At 49.9% G+C, this 19842-nt stretch overlaps 1 protein-coding gene across 1 annotated transcript; it reads left to right on the top strand.

Moving 5' to 3' along the window:
- Window positions 1–16191: 16191 nt before the first annotated feature.
- LOC149336461 (uncharacterized) lies at window positions 16192–18951 on the top strand. The gene has a single exon (XM_089552916.1). It carries the CDS (start codon window positions 16223–16225, stop codon window positions 18434–18436), a length of 2214 nt encoding a protein of 737 aa, XP_089409042.1. The 5' UTR covers window positions 16192–16222; the 3' UTR covers window positions 18437–18951.
- The last annotated feature ends 891 nt before the right edge of the window (window positions 18952–19842 follow it).

Here is a 19842-nt window from a genome sequence, read left to right as displayed (position 1 = left end):
GCACTTCCTGCAACTCGCATTAACCGTCCATCGATCCACACCGATGTTAGTAGTGGGGGACTTTAATGTTGACATAAAGACAAACAGCAATTTCCTAACACTTATGCGGGATAACATCCCGTTCCTCTCGCTCGTAACGCGTCCCACGGCTGTGACAACCTCGCGAGGCACTTGTATAGATGTCGTCTTTGAGAATCAAGCATTGGTGTACCAAGTCGAACATATATCAGTCTATTTCTCCGACCACAAAGCTTCCTTCATGACTGTCAAGAACTGTTAGTGGAGTCTTTGTTAAAGGAATACGTGTGAAAAATAAAAAAAAAATTCTGTGATAGCGCATACATGTGTTGCTCGATTTCTTTGCCTCAATCTAGCGAAAAGGTGAAACAGCTTATTTGCTGCGCTCAAATTTCGCATTAGGAAGTAACGTAATCGTCGGTAATTTTTTTTCATCTGCTGTGACGTCACGTGGTATGACATGGAGGTCACGAAAGGTCAATGGTAACGACACCGCCGCGCTCGAGGAGCTGGGTTGGGCTATTTTAGTATGCTTCGCATAAAAGCTTCACTAGGCTCGTCAACACCGCGCTTCGCGTGAGCCACCCCCGGGCGCCGCCACGGCGCGTCCTTCCTCTTCCTCGCCACCCCCTCCCTTCTCATCCTCGCCACCGGTTTACCCTTCGCCGCTGCCGCGCGGTATCCGCCGCCGCCCCAAGAGGAGAAGGTTCTTTCGCAAGGCGTTGCGATAACGCACGCGTGAGCGGCGGCGGCGGCCGTAGAAGAGGCGCAGACATTCGCCATGGAAGGAAGAAAAGAAGATCCAGAAGTGGTAACGAGGGAGTTGGCTCATAATGTACACAGCTATCGTGGTGCTCCCAGGGCATTGTACGCGAACTGCAACAGCCATGACGTCAAACAAAGCATAACTGCAGCTTTTCGCTTGTATATCTAGGCTTAACCAGAGCTAAGCCACTGCCATTTTTTTTCAGCAGCGTCCGCGTCGGTGGACGCGATTGTTGCTGCGACGCGCGTCTATTATTTACTTTTGTTTTTCTCTTTCCTCTGACCATTTAACTCTCCTCTTTCTGCACGTGGCAGCGGTGGTGGCTCGGCTGGAGCCAGTTGGCACGCCCGTGCAATTTCCTTTTCATCCTTCTCTCAGTCGCAACAACCAACACCTTCTAAGACAGCACCGTATTCACTACACGCGCGTCTCCTCCTCCGCCTCCATACAGCCAGTGTGTTGACGGCCGAGCTGTGTTGTTGTTGTTGTGACTGAGAGAAGAATGAAAAGGAAATTGCACGGGCCTGCCTACTGGCTCGAGCCAAGCCACCACCGCTGCCACGTGCAGATAGAGGAGAGTTGGAGAAGAGATCAGAGGAAAGAGAAAAAAGAGAAACGACGCGCGTCGCAGCAACATCTGCGTCCGCCGGAGCGGACGCTGCTGAAAAAACAGATAAGCGGCCGAAGCCGCGCTCGCCGAAGCGAGGACAGATATCCGGCCGAGCGCCTCCATCGTTATCGTGGTGCTCCCAGTGCATTCTGCGGCAACTGCGGCAGCCATGATGTCAAACCAAGCACAACTGCAGCTTTTCGCTTGTACATCCAGGATTAACCAGAACTAAGCCACTGCTAATTTTTTGCGTTTCGCCTTCATCGAAACACTGCTGCAGCGGTCGGGTTCACACCTCAATTTGCATACACGGTTCTGTCGTTTGCAAACGAGCATTGGTGCAGATGGTTATACCAGACCCCAAGTTCTTCCGGTATCAATGGCGCGGCGTTTGAAAAGGTTGTCGCCGGTGCAGACGACGCGTGTCGCGCTGGTCTGGATTAAAGTCCCTTTATAAGCGTTTGGCTTTAGTCTGGATAAGGCAGCGTGGCATGCGAAGTATTCCGCGCAGTGCTTGATAAGGCACCGGTGCAGACGACGCGTGTCGCGCTAGTCTGGATAATGCGGCGCGGCATGCGAAGTATTCTGCGCAGTGCTTGATAAGGCACCGGTGCAGACGACGCGTGTCGCACTGGTTTGGATAAGGCAGCGCGGCATGCGAAGTATTCCGCGCAGTGCTCGATAAGGCCCCGGTGCAGACGACGCGTGTCGCGCTGGTCTGGATAAGGCAGCGCGGCATGCGAAGTATTCCGCGCAGTGCTTGATACGGCACTGGTGCAGGCGACAAGCCAGCAACGTCCATGCTTCTCTTTCTCTATGGGGTAAGTGCTTGCTCAAAAAAGTTAGGCAGCGGCGCAACTCCGACGAACCGAGCTCTATGTAGCGAAAGCTACATAAGCATGATTAAACCTGGTTTATCTCTGGTACATCTTTTATGGTTTCTTAATTGCGCCCTCCACTTCACAGCCGCTTATTCGTCTTCATTAATTGGCTTGATGGAGACAGACTGATCGATGAGTTAGCCGCCGTTCAGATCAAAATTCAATGTCAAAGTTCAAGGTCAAAGGTCAAGGTCAGCGGTCGATGTCAAACTCAGAGTTCAGGGTCAAAAGTGGTCCTAAGTACATTGGGTTTCTTTATTAGGGTTTAGCGTCCCAAAACGACTCAGGCTATGAGGGACGCCGTAGTGAAGGGCTCCGGAAATTTCGACCACCTGGGGCTCTTTAACGTGCACTGTGCGGCTGAATTTCGATGAAGGCGAAATTCTAGAGGCCCGTGTACTGTGCGTTGTCAGTGCACGTTAAAGAACCCCAGGTGGTCGAAATTTTTGGAGCCCTTCACTACGGCGTCCCTCATCGCCTGAGTCTCTTTGGGACGTTAAACCCCAATAAACCAAACCAACGTGCACTGACATCGCACAGTACACGGGCCTCTAGAATTTCGCCTCCATCGAAATTGGGCCGCCGCGGCTGTGATCGAACCCGCGTCTTTCGGGTCAGCAGCCGAGCGCCTACCCACTGAGCCTCCGCGGCGGGTAGCGCACATGGTTAGGTATATGTGCATAACAACACTAGCCATTAGGGGTGTGCTAATATTCGAAATTTTCGAATATAATTCGAATATTATATTTTTAGTATTCGAATTCGATTCGAAATCCAAGTATTCGTGTTGTCTCGAATATTCGACCCGACGCGAATATTCGTATCTAGTCGAATATTCAATGTGAGCACCGGCGTTCATTTCGGTCCGCAAGCCCTATTGACAGAGACATAACAAGGTGGTGGTGGTGGTGGAAAACATTTATTTACAGATAAACTTCGGGAGCTGAGGTATGAGCTGACCCAAAGGGGGCCAGCCCTCACAAGTACTAGGTGGAGGTCCCTAGTTCGGGACCCCAGTGGCGTCGGCCGCTGCCCGGGCTCGCGGCGCCCAGAGCAATGCGCATTTCTTCCTCCAAGGGCCATGCCATAGCTGCCTGCGCTCGTGAGCTTCTTTGTGGCTATACCTGCGAAGCTGGTATAGTCAGAGCTGTGCACGAAGTACCTTGCAATACGTGCCAATTCAGTGCCAAGTGAGAGGGCATATTCTGTGGCTGGAGGAGTCGTTTCAGCCAGAAGGGAACTACTTCTGCCTGACCATGTGGAGCAGCGGGTTTTCCTTCACGGCAACCTTTCATGTTCATCCCAGCAACGCGCTTTTGTGCTGATGGCAAGCTAGCCTTAATCAATGCTGTGTACCAGCCATCTTCTCTGATATTTCCACTCTTCTAAGAATAATGTTCAAGACTGATACTTTTTGTGCAGCCACACACACCTTTTGTGTTCATTTAATCATCGATAGTTGAACTGTGATGTTCTTCGGTGCTCAAATAAATGTTTTGTAGTGGTTAAATGCGTCTCTCCTTGATTATTCGATATTCGATTCGATATTCGGAGCCAAGTATTCGTATTCGATTCGTATTCGAAGAATTTGATATTCGCACACCCCTACTAGCCATGACTTATCTCAAGGTAGTTTCATGGTCATTGCGTGGCTCATCGCGAAACGCGTCCTAGCTATAGTAGTGTAGCTTTAGTTTCGAAAATGAATCCTCTTCAAACAGGGAATGTTCCGGGGTTAAATCCTAGCGTTGCCAGAACAAAAACGTTCGACAAAACTGTGTATGCAAATACCGCCTCACGGCTTGTGGGCATAGAGTGAACTCCAGGAGCGCGAGGGGGTGGCTTCCAGATCTGCGCGATTAGCTCGCGAGCACGCGAAAACACATCGCCTGTGGGGCCGTGTCAACCTTCTACGCACCTTTGCGTTCTTTACACAGATGATACAGAGCACGCGCTCTTGGAAATCTCAAGTCGCAGACTGGGATTTGAGTGCTTCGACTGTGTAGCTGCTCTGACGCGCTCATGCTTAAGTTTCCTTACTGATGGCGGTATTTCGATTTACAAAGGAACAGGTAAGCTTATGAGGCTGTTTCAACCTTTTTTCCCTGCTTTCTCGCAATCCCCTTATAAAATTGGTCTATATTAAGTCTACAGACTTCTTTTAGACTGTATTGCCTTCCTATAGCTATTTTCTTTTGTCTAATCATAGTCTATAGAGTGTCTATAGACAAAACTCTACTAAAAGCTTACAGGCATAATGAATTGTCTGTAAACCGTCTATAGGGTTTGTATTACTTATGGACTAGTCTATTGGATTTGTCTACAGAAAATCTATAGACTTTATGGAAAAAAGTCTGTGGAGAATTTATAGACTGTCTAAATAAATTTCTGTAAGGGCCAAAGCAGTAGCAAGTAGAGCAATTGCGCGATAGTCTTGTTGCGTTTCCAAGAATGAAGAGAGGCACTGTAGAGAGGTGCTCTGGAATAGCTTTTGACCATCTGGCGATATTTACGTGCACTGACATCGCAGAGCACACGGAAGCCTTTTGTATTTCATTTCGTCTTGCCGCGGTGGCTCAGCGGTTACGGTGCTCGGCTGCTGACCCGAATGACGCGGGTTCGATCCCGGCCTCGGCGGTCAAATTTCGGCCCCTGTACTGTGCGATGTCAGTGCACGTTAAAGAACGCCAGGTGGTCGAAATTTCCGGAGCCCTTAGCCTGAGTCGCTTTGGGAAGTTAAACCCCTATAAACTAAACCTAAACCAGCCTTTTGAATTTCGCTTTCTACCAGCCGCGGTGGCTCAGTGGTTAAGGCGCTCGTCTACCGAGCGGGAGTACCCGGGTTTGAACCCGACCGCGGCGGCCGCGTTTCGATGGTGGAGGTACGCGAAAGGCACCCGTGTGCTGTGCGATGTCAGTGCACGTTAAAGATCCCCAGGTGGTCGAAATTGTTCCGGAGTCCTCCACTACGGCACCTCTTTCTTCCTTTCTCCTGTTGCTCCCTCCATTATCCCTTCCCTCACGGAATGGTTGAGGTGTCTACCGAGAAGTGAGCCAGTTACTTCGATTTCCTTTCCTTAAAAAAACACTTTCGCATTTGTTGCGTTTGCCACTTTAGGGCAGGGTGCACCGCAAAAATTGGTTTTTGAGGAAAGGAAATGGCGCAGTATCTGTTTCACATATCTAGGCGGACACCTGAACCGCGCTGTAAGGGAAGGGAGGAAGGTGGGAGTGAAAGAAAGAAGAGAGGAAGAGGTGCCGTAGTGGAGGTCTCCGGAATAATTTCGACCACCTGGGCAGGGTGCACCACTCACTCGGTTTTTGCCAGATGTTCCCAACTCCATCTGAGGAACAGAAATGGCGAGCAGCACAGGCTTAGCAGAGGAGGCGAAGTGACGCGGCGACACGATAACGTAGACGATTATTACAATCAATGTGCAAAGAATTTCTCGATAAACCATTTTCTATTACACCACCCCTATACAATTTTTTAGGAAAGGAAATGGCGCAGTATCTGTCTCACATCTCGGCGGACACCTGAACCGCGCCCTAAGGGAAGGGTAAAGAAAGGAGTGAAAGAAGGGAAGAAAGAAGTGCCGTAGTGGATGTCTCCGGAATAATTTCGACCACCTGGGGATCTTCAACGTGCACTCGCATCGCACAGCACACGGGCGCCTTTTGCGTTTCGCCTACCTCGAAACACGGCCGCCGCTGTCGGGCTCGAACACGGGAACTCCAGCTCTAGTCGAGCGCCCTAACCACTGAGCCACCACGGCGTCTCAACCTACCGAAAGCACCCAGTTATATTTCGCTAAAAGGAGCCGCCGCGGTGGCTCAGTGGTTATGGTGCTCGGCTGCTGACCCGAAAGACGCGGGTTCGATTCCGGCAGCGGCGGTTGAATTTCTTTGGAGGAGAAATTCTAGAGGCCCGTGTACTGTGCGATGTCAGTGCACGTTAAAGAACCTTAGGTGGTCGAAATTTCCGGAGCCCTCCACTACGGCGTCTCTCATAGCCTTAGTCGCTTTGGGACGTTAAACCCCATAAACCAAACCAAACCAAATCACCAAGCAGGCAGTCAAGTTTTAAGGACCTCTTAACATCACTGCTTTCAATGAACGAAAAAAAAAAATTCAGGGGGCACTTTGACTGTCTAAAGTGCGTAGAGGCGAAAGCGTTTTCCGCACCACTTTGACAGCTTCTGTGGCACTGGTGGCGTCACATGTAATTGAGTACTAATTGCTAAGTGACGACAAATCACTAATTAATGGTTAATTACTGATTTGTGCCTGAATACTAATTAACTGCTAATTAATGACGCTTAAGCTTCGCCTTTAGGAGTGGAACACGACAGCGTGTTGTAGCGCTGCCAGGCAGTCCACGGAACGCCACCACCCGTTCGGCGCGATGCCTTGCCCTTTGAACGCTTTTGAGGAAAGGAAAGGGCGCAGTAACTCTCTGTCAACTCGGTGGACACCTGAACCGCACCGTAGAGGAAGGGAGGAAGTGGTAGTGGAAGAAGAAAGACAAAGATGGCCCGTAATGAAGAAAATGAAAATTGTATTTGAGGAAAGGAAATGATGCAGTAACTGTCTCACATATCTCGGTGGACACCTGTCAAGATTCAGGGGGGCACTTTTTTGACCTGAAGTGTGGTAACTGATGTGTGGTTAAGATGTTAAGCTTCGCCTCTAAGAGTGTAACGCGAGAGCGTCTTGCAACGCTTCCAGGAGTCCATAGAACGCCATCGCCCATTCGGTTCTATGCCTCGCTCGTCGGTAAATTGGTTTTTGAGGAAAGGAAATGTATCTGTCTCTCATTTGTCGGTGGACACCTAAACCTCGCCGGAAAAGAAGGCAGGAGGATGGGAGTGAGCGAAGACACCGTATTCACTAGACGCACCTTTGTTCTTCCCAAACCATCGAGCTGGCATGGCGGAGTGGATAGCATGCTCGCCTCGCACTCCAAAGAACGGGGTTCGATTCCCGAGCTCGACGAATTTCTTACTCGGTTTTATTAACTTATATGGCCTGACTAGAAAAGTTAATTAGGCTAATTGAGTAATTAAGCAATTAACTAAGCTCAGTCCCACTTACTTGGAGCATCACTATATGATCCCTTCAATTGGTCGCCTTTTTTTTTTTTTTACCAACAAGTACCAACTCCCCAGATAGTATATCGCAGTTTCAATCAAGAAAACTTAGCTAGGTTTAGATCCATGATGGAAAGCACTGCCTGGAGCGAAGTTTACAATGAGTTAAATCCTAGTATAGCGTACAATATCTTTCTTCAGTTAGTAAAAAGCAAATATGATACCGCATTTCCTTTGACAGTGGGAAAAACTCACAAAAAGTCTCGAAAGCCGTGGGTTACGAGAGGGTTATATCGACGAATTCATACCCGTGACAGGCTTTTTGACAAATTCATCCAATCAAAAGATCCAGTCATACTTAAGGAATACAAAAAACTTAGAAATAAGTTAGGCTCTGATATTAAAAAAGCTAAGAAACAGTATTATCAGAATAAATTTTCAGCAGTCTCCAATTGCCCTAAGAAAATATGGGATTGTTTGAGCGACCTCATGGGAAGGGCGACAACCCATATTCCCAGCACATTAACATTCAATGGTGTTGAATACAGTGGCGCTGCTTTGGCAGACAAGTTTAATGCTCATTTCCTATCCTCTGGCGAATCATCTCAGAAGCAGGATAGAAATCATGAAATTGCTCAGTATATTGCCTCTCCAATTGGTAGTTCCATATTCTTGAATCCTTGCAGCGAACATGAAGTATTCACATTTCTTAGAAGCCTAGACAAATCCACTGCGGCAGGCGCAGATGAAATTAAGGCCGAGCCTATTATTGCTGTTGCCGATCTAATTAGCTTGCCCTTGCAGCATATATGTAACAACGCGTTAGTTCAAGGTATTTTTCCAGATGGTATGAAAATTGCCAGAGTGGTTGTTTTACACAAAGGTGGCCCTTATGACAATATAAACAACTACAGACCTATATCTGTGCTCCCTTTGTTTTCTAAACTGCTGGAATATTTGATCAAAATCAGACTGTGTAAGTTCTTTGACGACAGACAAACTTTTGTTAACGAACAGTTCGGATTTCGTGAGAAGAAGTCAACAGAAATGGCATTGCTTAGTATAAAGGAAAAAATATTTTCTAATATGGATGACAAACAATTTACAGTTGGACTTTTTTTAGATTTCAGGAAGGCATTTGATTCAGTTAAACATGATATTTTATTTTATAAGCTACCTTTTTACGGCATTCGAGGAGTTGCCTTAAATCTGATCCGTACTTATCTTTCCGGTCGCGTTCAGTATACATGTTTGAATGGTCATCAATCACAACCTGGTCAATTAATATACGGTGTCCCACAAGGGTCTATTTCGGGTCCAGTATTTTTCATTCTTTATATCAACGATATAATAGCCATCCCTCGAACTCCCACAATAATTTTATATGCAGATGATACCAGTGTATTTTTTTCTGGCATGCATCTTAGTAATATTCAGGCTGAGGCAAATACATGGTTACAAGAATTGTCTTTATGGTTGAATATAAATAAACTAGAGTTAAATGTTAATAAAACAAAGCTTATTGTATTTAAGGCACGTAACAAGCCTGATAACAGTGAAATTAATCTTACATTCAAAAATAGCGTAATTGAGCGTGTTTTTTCCTACAAATTTTTAGGCATAATCTTTGAAGAACACTTGAGTTGGACCCTGCATATTAATAAGATTCATGCCAGCATATCAAGGTCATTATGTGTATTATATAAACTTCGAGACCTTGTTCCGAAATGGCTGAAGTGGCAGTTATATTACACCCTAATTCAATCACATCTTCATTATTGTTTACTTGTTTGGGGATCTACAACGAAAACTAACCTCACGAGGCTGATAACATTACAGAAAAAAGCAATACGATATGTCGAAAACCTTGCATACAATGATCATACAGGTTTGTACTTCTCTAAGCATTCTATTCTAAAAGTCAATGAATTATTTGAGTTGAAACTGCTTTCTTATGTGTTTAACGATTTCAAACATCATCCCACTAAATATGTTCAATTAAACTCTAGTAGTGACGCGCCTTATAAATTAAGGCACGTCAGTTACAGAGTACCATTCGTAAGGACTAACTATGGAACCGAAATGCTTTCATATTTAATTCCCAGTCTTCTAAATAAACATACACAGGCCATAGAAATTATTCAGAAATCTGTTTCCCAAAAGTCATTCAATAGAAATGCTAAAGCTTACCTCCTTTCTCGCCCGAATGATTAAAATTCTTGATGTCCCTGTTTTTCCGTCAACTCTTTGAATTCTCGTGTTTTTCTTGTTGTGATGTGTCTTGTAAATATTTACTTTAATTATGCCATTGCAAAAGTATGCACCTTCCTCCTACTTTTACCTTGTATAATTATGTGTTGTTTTTTGTAATGAGAGTGTATGAAACTCTTGCTTCTTTTGCCGCTTGTCGTGAGCATTGTGTCGGGTGCTTGGGCCCCGTCAGGCAGAGTGCATCTGCCTTTTGCCCCTGCATCCGAGACCTTGTTGTCTAAATAAAGATCTATCTATCTATCGCCTGGTTACTAGCCAAAGTACAATTGGCCCCGTTTGAAATTCGCGCACTGTGACGTCACGACCGTTTGGACCAACTGAAAAGCGTGACAATTTCTGTCGACAACTGCTGCTTACAACGATGAGACATTAAAGGCTTTCGCCTTAATATGGTGCGTCACGCACTCAAGCGCTCTTCACAGGGTTCAACGAAACCGCGCGCAAAGACAAGCAGCGCGAGAGACGCTAGAGCACAGTGCAGACATTACATGTGTCTCTCGGTTGTTAGTAATGCGAAAGCACTACTTTGCTATGTCGACGACTTCGTGTCCGCAACACGTGGCGGCACCGGAAACCTCCACTACGGCACCTCTTTCTCTCTCTCTCTTCTTTCACCCCCACCTTCCTCCCTTTCCTTGCGGATCGGTTCAGGTGTCCGCCGAGATATGTGAGACAGATACTGCGCCATTTCCTTTCCTCAAAAACCAATTTACCGATTTCTCCGTTCGGGCTCAAGTTAAAGGGAGACTGAGGTGGTTTTCGAATCAGCTAATTTTTTAGGGTTTTGAAGTAGTGTCATTGCTGATCACGTCTGTAAAATTATTTTTTCGATTTTGGCCAAAACATTGGCGCAATCACCAATTAAAAACGCGATGTTTAAATCTCCCGCGCCGCGCGCGACCACAGGAGAGGAGAACAGCGGAGAGGGAAACCTCGTCCATGTCGGCCAACGTGACGTCACGTTGAGGAGCCGGGGATACTTCGGCGCACCCGAGAGAGCTTTCAGCGCGCGTTGTTTCTCGTGCTGCATGCGTTGTTCCTCGTACTGCGTGCGTTGTGACGTACAAAGCGTGTCAGCCGACCTTGAGAATCAGATTCAACACGAGGTACTGCTCTGCTTTCGTGTCCACGAACAACTACGCCAGCGACTGTGTCGTCTTCCACTGTTTTCCGCAAGGTCATACGCTCGCAGCGCAAGCGCTCGCTGCTTTGACGAAGAATTCAAGCCGACCAAAGCAAGCGTACTCTGCTCGAAGCACTTTCGTGACACCGGCTACATGCAGAGCTTGTCCCTAATGTGATCTCTGGAGATTTCGGTCGCGGCTGAACCATGACGCAGTTCCTTTCATTTCCTCGCGCATGAGAGGCGTGGCACCATTTCGAAGAGGCGCCTCTTCTAAAAGCAGAAACGTGCTCACTAGAAACACGCCTCTGCAGAAACCTAATAGAGGCTCAAGCATGTGTTGCTCTTCTCAGCTTATAGGTGCCGCCAGACCACCTGAGGCGTGCTCAGCAAGGCTCGGTTAGTGATTTTGTACTCGGTTCGACGTGTCCAAGCAAGCAAGCAAAGCAAAACACAATAAAGCAAAGCAAGCAAGCATTGAAGCTCGTCATATGCGGCATCTCGTTTGATCGTATCTAAGCGATTAAAATGAAAGCGTTCGACGTTCTGATTTCGGATGCAAATTTAACAGAGAAATGAATGCCAACCAAGTTTTTGCAAAAAAACATCATGTCTCGCAACCTTAGTCGGTTTCTTCTTCAAGTTGTGGCAGCGAAGGAGTTGCAGCTAGCTTGGCTTTTAAACACACATATAGTTGGCCACTACTTCACTGAACATAAACTGCAAATATAGGAAGGGCGAACGTTTCCGAGCCAGCGATTAATATTTTCTGGCATCTGCTGAACGCGCCACGAGTGAAGCAGCAGCCTTGTGCGCGTATTTAGCTTGGTTTCCAGCGCACAATGATTCCTTCAATATCCTGTGGTCACATGCCTCGCAGTGCTTGGCCACTGCGCTTCGCTAATTTTGACATCAGCTTTGTGCTGCTTCATCGTTTCCTTGAAATACTTTCTTGCCCCAACCTACGCCGGGTAGTGAGAATAGGATTTTTTGTGCACAGCGCTTTGGGCCTTTTCTTTAGGATGACGCTCTTTCGGGCGAGCCAGGAGGCGTCCGGTGGTGGTAATTGACTTGAGTATTGTTCGCACCCCTTCCTTTCCGAGAATACCAGCCGAGGTTGTGCTGGCACCTTTCACGCATGATCTGCGTACGTGTCTTTCACGCTAGCGTATGCTTGTGCTAGGCGTAGAATTTTTTGCTCGTGTCTTTTTTGCTTTCAGGTGATGCGTGGAATGAACAAACTGTAGTATCCTTTTCTTTAGAGGTCAGTAAAAAAATAGTTGCCATATTCGCTTTTACAACGCCACGGAAAGCTGCGATCTGCACTCAGCGCAGCGCCGGATCCGCATCGGCAGCTTCTCCAGTCCTCAAAGTGACGTCACGACCTCGCTTGACCAATCACGGGCGGCGGCGCGCCGCGCGGCGTGCCCCGCGGCAGAGGCCGCATATTTCTGCTAAAAAAGGCAATTCCCGCTTGTTTTTGCCTTATTTGGATGCGATATTCGAGCATACAGCATGAAAAACTATAGGACGCCGTTGCCAGCCTGATTTTCAAAAAAAGTGCTTCAGTCTCCCTTTAAGCGAGAAAGAATGGTCGTGAGTGATAGAGGTTGATGTGATGATGATGCACGTCAAAATTTGGTCCATGTGGAGTAATTATTTACTTACACTTAGACGTCAAATAGTATCGGTCGACGATATAGTGCGAGGACGTCAAAACAGTAGCAAACGTCAAAATTGCGGGGGGGAAACGCAACTACGTGACAGAGGATGATACAATGTCGTTGTACACAAAATTTTATTGACCTGAATTAATTAATCAGAGGCCAAAATGTCATTTACACGTCAAAATAGCGCCCGACGTGCATATAGGGTGAGGACGTGAAAATAGTGGTAGACGTCAAAACTGGAAGAAGTAAAAAGAGAGGCGAACAGTTAAAGGAGAGAAAAAAATGCAAAAAGAGAGGAGAACAGACTAAAGTGAAGCAAAGAGAGGCGACCAGTGTGGAGGCATCAATGCGTTCGCATTCTCCCAATGCGGGTCGTCGCAGTGAATACGTAATTGATCAGTACCTGCATCATAGAATGAACGCTTCAAATAATTTAACTGGTTTCGGAGAATATTAACCTAGTTTTTACGACCAGCCGGGGTGGCCTAATGGTCACGCCTTTCGGCTGCGAATGCGGGGAGTAAATAGCGAAGAGATAAATAAAAAATGGCTGAGGCTTAGCTAAGGTTAAGCCTAGTCAGATGCGAAGCATATTGGTGACTAGGCTTGGTAATACATGGCTTTCCTTGGTTGAATACTTGGTCATTTTAATACAACCACTAGAAGCCTTCGTCGTGGGGGAAGACAACGGCATGGCTACAGCGGAACGCCGACTAACCCCGAGACGCGCGTTGGGTGAGCGCCTGGATTGTCACGGAAGCCGCGTCTGCCTGCCCGGTGGAGCGAGCGTTTCACCTACACCGAGTGTGAACGCGCGTTCGAAATGCGCGGGAATGCCGCTCGAGGACATTCCGGCGTCTGTGCGATGGCATCGTTCTCCCTCTCCCAGCGCGTGACGACGATCTGTCGTGACGTCATGTGTCACGTGGTATGTCACGTGGTGTGACGTCACTGTACCACGTGGTCTGCACGGCGTGCAACCACAGCGACGGCGCGAGGTGGACCCCCGTCTTCCTCTGTCGTGACGTAATGTGTCACGTGGTGTGACGTCACTGTGCCACGTGGTGTGCACGGCGCGTAACCACGGCGAAGGGCTGTAGTGTTCCTCTAGTAATATGCTTCGCATAAAAAACTGGCAGGGACTCAACTTGCCGTAATTGTTGGTTTGCGGCCGCAGGCGACTGCACCTCCGCGGCGTCCGGTGCCGCAGAATAAGCATAGTAGGTTGCGAAAGCGAGCGCAGCGCCTCTAACGGAAGGAACGCGGCGCGCCGCGTCTAAAGAAGGCACGCAGTGCGCCGCCTCTACAGGTCACGCTTGGCTACCGGTCGCCGTTACCCGACGAGCCGAGTTGGTGGCCCATATCTCACCCTTCTTTGACCTCAGAGGTCATTATAAAGGTCAAACGTGGCTACCGGCCGCCGCTACACCGCTGCCACCTAGGGTTCTTATGCTGACATGATACAGCACACGGGCGTCTCCTATTCACCCCCATGAATACGCGGCCGCCGCGGCCAGGGTTTTACATAGCGTCTTTGCGCTCACGGCCGAACGCTATGAGCACTCGGCCACTGCGCTCTGATCTAGCTCGAGTTTCGCCTTTTGCGTTTCGCCTCCGTCGAAACACGGCCGCTGGGTGCGTGGTCGGTTATCCCGGAACCCTCCACTATGGCACCTCTTTGTCTCTCTCTTTTTATGCGAAGCATACTAGCCGCACAACCGAGCTCTTCCTTGCTGCGCCGCGCACGGCCGCGTAGCTACCACGACCTACATCGGCGCACCACGTGATATGACGTCACAACAGCTGTGAAAGCTGGGGCTCAACTCGTGCGCTCGCTTGCGGACGCGCAGCCTCCACCGGGGGCCTAACTCCCGCTCCTTCCGCTAGGAGCCCTAACGTCACAACAGCGTTGAAAGCTGGGGCTCAACTCGTGCGCTCGCTTGCGGACGCGCAGCCTCCACCGGCGGCCTAACTCCCGCTCCTTCCGCTAGGGGCGCTGACGTCACAACAGCGTTGAAAGCTGGGGCTCAACTCGTGAGCTCGCTTGCGGACGCGCAGCCTCCGCCGGCGGTATGCTTCGCATCCTAGGCTTAACCATAAGCTAAGCCAGGCCATTTTTTTTCACTCCCATCTCCTTCCTCTCTCTTTCGGCGCGATTGAGGTGGCCACAGGAAAGTGAGTTACTGTGTTTCGACCCGCCATGGTGGCTCACTAATAAGGCGCTCGTCTACCGAGCCGGAGTACCCGGGTACGAAACCGACCGCAGCGGCTGCGTTTCGATGGAGGCGAAACGTAAAATGCACCCGTGTGCTGTGCGATATCAGTGCACGTTAAAGATCACCAGGTGGTCGAAATTATTCCGGAGACCTCCATTACAGCACCTCTTTCTTTCTGTTCTTCATTCACAACCACCTTCCCTTGCGGCGCGGTTCAGGTGTCCATCGAGATATGTGAGACAGATTCAGGTGTCCATCGAGATATGAGGCAGATACTGCGCCACTTCCTTTCCTCAAAAACCAATTTACCAATTATGCCGTGTTTCGATGGAGGCGAAACGCAAAAGGCGCCCGTGACTCGCCGCGCTCGGCTGCTAGAGCCGGAGTACTTGGTTTCTAACCCGACCACGGCGGACGCTTTTCAATGGAGGCGATACGTAAAAGGGGCTCGTGTGCTGTGCGATGTCAGTGCACGTACCCAGGTTGTCGACCGGAGACATCCACTATGGCACCTCTTCTTCCTTTCTTTCACTCCCCCCTTTATCCCTTTCCTTACAGCGCGGTTCGGGTGTCCAGCGAGATATGCGACACAGTTACTGTCATTTCCTCTCCTCAAAACCAGTTTTATAATCAGAAAAGGAAAAGATGGACATGGTTGTTTCTTTCGGAAATTTCATAAATGTTCAATGCCTGTTACGTCCTAGCCAAACAGCGCGGATACGACAGACTGGTCCGACAGAAAGTGTGCTTAGTGTTATGTCAATACGATGCGCAAACAATCCCACCAAGCTACTATTGTGTCTATTGGCACTTCATCGACACGTGGAAGTTCTGGCGTTTCTTCGGAATATCAGGAACTTTTACGCATAACAAGCTGTTCTCAAAAGTAATGTGCCCTCCAGTGCAAGACTCCATCTTTCACTGGAGTTATGAAAAAGCTAAATTTTCTTACATCCTGGGTATCCAGCCTAAAATTAAAAGATACCATGTGATGCTGGCACCAGGGCCAGTTGCTCTGTTTGCACGTACAAGTGCTGACTGCAGTTTTGATTGCATGTTGACTTGGAGCAAATTCAGGTCTCTAGCGGACTCTACGGTATCTTTGTTGCCCTGAGAGAGGTTTGGTTTATGGGGTTTAACGTCCCAAAGCGACTCAGGCTATAAGAGACGCCGTAGCGGAGGGCACCGGAAATTTCAACCACCTGGGGTTCTTTAACGAGCACTGACATCGCACAGTACACAGGCGTCTAGAATTAGGGTTTGGTTTGGTTTGGTTTATGGGGTTTAACGTCCCAAAGCGAATAAGGCTATGAGAGACGCCGTAGTGGAGGGCTCCTGAAATTTCGACCACCTGGGGTTCTTTAACGTGCACTGACATCGCACAGTACACGGGCCTCTAGAATTTCTCCTCCAGAGAAATTCTAGCCGCCGCGACCGGGATCGAACCCGCGTCTTTTGGGTCAGCAGCCGAGCACCATAACCGCTGAGCCACCGCGGCGGCAAAGTGCTTAAACTTGCAGTGACTACTTCTAACGGCCCACCCTAAAGCTGCAAGTGCGGTTCTCCAGGTTCGCGACATGGCGCCTTGGCGCGGGCGCCTCAGGGAATACGCCGCCTACCTGGTCAGACACTGTCCGAGCCTCTGTCCGTCAGTAAACCAGCTGTTTTCCAACCTGAGGTACCTGCGGAGTATCCTCAGCCAGGGCAAGGTCAACCACGACGCGCCCTGCACAGCGGACGACCCGGATGGCTGCAGCATACTCGCCGACCTCACAACCTGGAACGAGTTCCTGTGGGTGATCGACTTCGAGCTCCGAGAGGTCCGACCGGGTCGCCTGGCTCTCTGCTGGTTGCGCGGACGCGTGATTCCAGTGGCGTCCGACATGCAGCGCCGGCACTCCCTGGTGCTGGTCCACTGGCTGCTCACGGAGCACCGCTGCCTGGAGTACGTGGAGCTCTGCGAGTCCCGGATGTCGAGGAGCCACTTCCTCTTCCGCGACGGCCTCCGGCTCAGCCACGGCTTGAGGCACGTCAAGCTCTGCTACAATCTCCTGGACGATTACCCGCCCAGGGACCTGATGGACGCACTCTCGTCCACCATCGCCACGCTGAACACGCTGGAGGTCGTCAGCGTGCGTTTCTCCGCCGCCGGCGTGATCATGCTGTGCGAGCTCCTGGACCGGTGCAGCGCGCTGCGGACATTGGTACTGCACCAGAACCAACTGAGCGCGTCAGACGCGGGGGCGCTCATGAAAAGCTGCGCCTCCTGTCGGGGCCTCAAGACGGTCCGTGTCGACGAATCTTTCGTCAGTGTGGAATGCGCGCGCGTGCTGGCCGACCTTGTGTTCGGGAACCAAGGCCTCGATGAACTTGTCGTTAGCAAATTCTCACCACCCGGTGCGCAATCGCGCGCGTGCAGCTTTCGAGCGCTATTCAAGGCCCTCGCTCACCAGAGCGCGCTGCTCAGAAATCTCGCAGTGTACAACTTTGAGCTGGAAGACAGCGACCTCCGGTGCCTCAGCAGGGCTCTCACTGTCAACGCAAATATGAAGCGTTTAACGCTGTTGTGCAGTGGCGCTTCTGAGGACGCGTATTTCGCTCTCGCTCCCGTCATTTCGAATAACGTGTCACTTGCCGAAATCTGTGTGAATGCCTGCTTGTTGCCATCCTGGAGTCTGAAGGCCGTTGCGAGAGCCATCGAGGCGAACGTCACGCTTCGAAAACTGTCATTTAACGAGGCGTGCCTGATAGCCGATCAGGCAGTGGAGTTGCTCGACGCCTTATTGGTCAACCGGACTCTCGGGCACTTACACCTGGGCACCATAAACCAGCCAGGCCTTCACAACTTCTTAAAGCGATTGGGCGAAAAAGAGCTTAGGAATAGGCTAGGGCTCACAGCTGTTTACGGGACGGCACAAGACCTTATCCGCTCTTTAAATGACGAGCTCAAAACGCCGTCCGTAACGTTCATACCGACAGCTCGGATAACGGTTCCAGAGTTCAAGGGACTTTCTCGTGGACTGTGCGGCAACGCCTCCATAACGAGCCTTTCAGTCCACCTTAACAACGCAATCGACTCCAATCTCGCCGTGCTGCTGTCCACGGTGTTAGCCAGTTGCCGGCACTTGAGGGCGGTGCACCTCTGCTTCCCCACGGAAGCGTCCGAGGCCGTCACTATCCTGCTAGGCATGGCGAAAAGCCCGAACCTGTGCAACCTCTTCATACGGCGCTGGACGTTTGACCACCGAGAAGCGGCCGCCTTCGGGGACATGGTGCGAGCTACGCAAACCCTGAACCACGTCACGCTCCAAGAGCTCCAGGGCGACTCCGGCGCCTTCCTGGTTGTGGAGCTGGCGCGGGCGCTGGAGTCCAACTACACGCTGCTGACGCTGAACGACTGCGAGCAGACCGAGAACGAGCAGAACGTGTTCGAGATCCGCGACGCCCTGCGCCGCAACCTGTCCCTGCTCCAGCGTGCCACCCCCTTCGTCGTCCCGCCCGCTTCGGACTCCAAGAAGGCCGCCTCGGCTTTCGAGAAGGTGCGCAGGAGCCGGGCTCTGATCGCGAACGTGTCACGCGTATCGGGGCTCACGGAGACGGAGGCGGCCGAAGCTGTGAAGCGTCGGAGTCGCTACCTGGACGAGAACTTCATGACCCTGGCTGGTGTAGTCAAGCACAAGGTTGTGTGTCAATGGGAAGGCGCCGGTGACTGTCCGGTGTTACTCGACCAGATCGGACTTGACTGCTGGCTCAGGCTCAGGTCGTACCTCAGGCTCGACGACATCCTCTAGCCATCCGGACACTGCAGCCAGACACGGAGCCGCTGGCGATCGGTAATAAGTAGAATGCAATCAAAATTTGCTTAGCGGCGAAAGACAGTTCGTGATTCGCTGCTGTGGCCCTGGCATTGGAGTGCATTGCGCATGAAATATCAGCGCTCGATGGTGTCTGATACACTGACGCCATAACGATGCAAGTGGCACGGGTAAGCAAGAGAACGAGAAAATAAAATTCGCGTTTTGTGGCCCTCGGCCACAGTCGCGGACGCGTTCATTTTACGAGTGCGCTTTACGGGCAGAAAAATAGCGACCATGTTAAAGTGTGGTTCATTTCTTAAATAAAACTAAAAATTAGTTACTTGAACTATGAACGGTTCAAGATGCGGCGAAAATGCCCACCCTCAGCGTAACTTACCCAACGGTAGCTGTGTTAAAACGTTTTTCGAACACATTTCAAGGGCATCGCATCGATGCAAGGCATCGCGCCGAACGGGTGGTGGCGTTCCGCGGACTCCCTGGCAGCGCTACAACACGCTGTCGCGTTCCACTCCTAAAGGCGAAGCTTAAGCGTTATTAATTAGCAGTTAATAAGTATTTGATCATTAATCTGTGATTAGCCAATAATTAGTAATTTGTCATTACTTAGCAATTAGTCATTGTGTGCGACGTCATCCAGTGTTGACGTCCCCAGTACCTCAGAGGCAGTCAAAGTGGTGCGGAAAACGCTTTCGCCTCTTCGCACTTTAGACATTAAGTGCCCCCTGAGATGCCGCCGCCGCTGCGATTGCCGCGCCGTTACTTCCGCAGTTCTACACGGGATAGCCATTGGCCAAACCGCAGCAATTTTTTTCGTGTTATCCTTAAATGGAAAATGACACCTCCCTGTTATTTCATGGCTCTGTGCCTACTTGCTGAATCTTTAAAACAAAAAAAAATGAACTGAAAGCACTGTCGGGAGCTAGCCTTTGCAAGCCGGCGCCTATAAGCTCATCCGCTTTTTTTTTTATAGCGCTACCATTTAGAGCAAGCGTGAGCGAAGAAAACTTTATTGTTGAAAACGTTGTACCCGCCGCGGTGGCTCAGTGGTAAGGCGCTCGTCTACCGAGCCGGAGTACCCGGGTTCGAACCCGACCGCGGCGGCCGCGTTTCGATGGAGGCGAAACGCAGTAAAGCGTCCGTGTGCTGCGCGATGTCAGTGCACGTTAAAGGGGCTGCGAAACACTGCCTCGGGGAATACCGGCTATACTTCAGGTGGGTTCTTTATGTCACACAGATGCTGACTTAAAAAGAATGACAGGAATCGATGCACAGGAACGGGAGTTATTCAGTGAAGAAATTTCAAAATACAAGCAAACAAAACGCTGCCCTCAACTCGATTTTGGCGGGGCTTCCCACTCCTATTTCGCTCTCCCAATGAC

This window comes from Amblyomma mixtum, chromosome 7 (genome assembly GCF_055824585.1).
Source record: "Amblyomma mixtum isolate Tamu chromosome 7, ASM5582458v1, whole genome shotgun sequence".
In the NCBI taxonomy this organism is placed as follows: Eukaryota; Metazoa; Arthropoda; class Arachnida; order Ixodida; family Ixodidae; genus Amblyomma; species Amblyomma mixtum.
The sequence above is the reverse complement of the archived record's forward strand: the minus strand, read 5'-3'. Positions and strand labels throughout refer to the sequence as shown.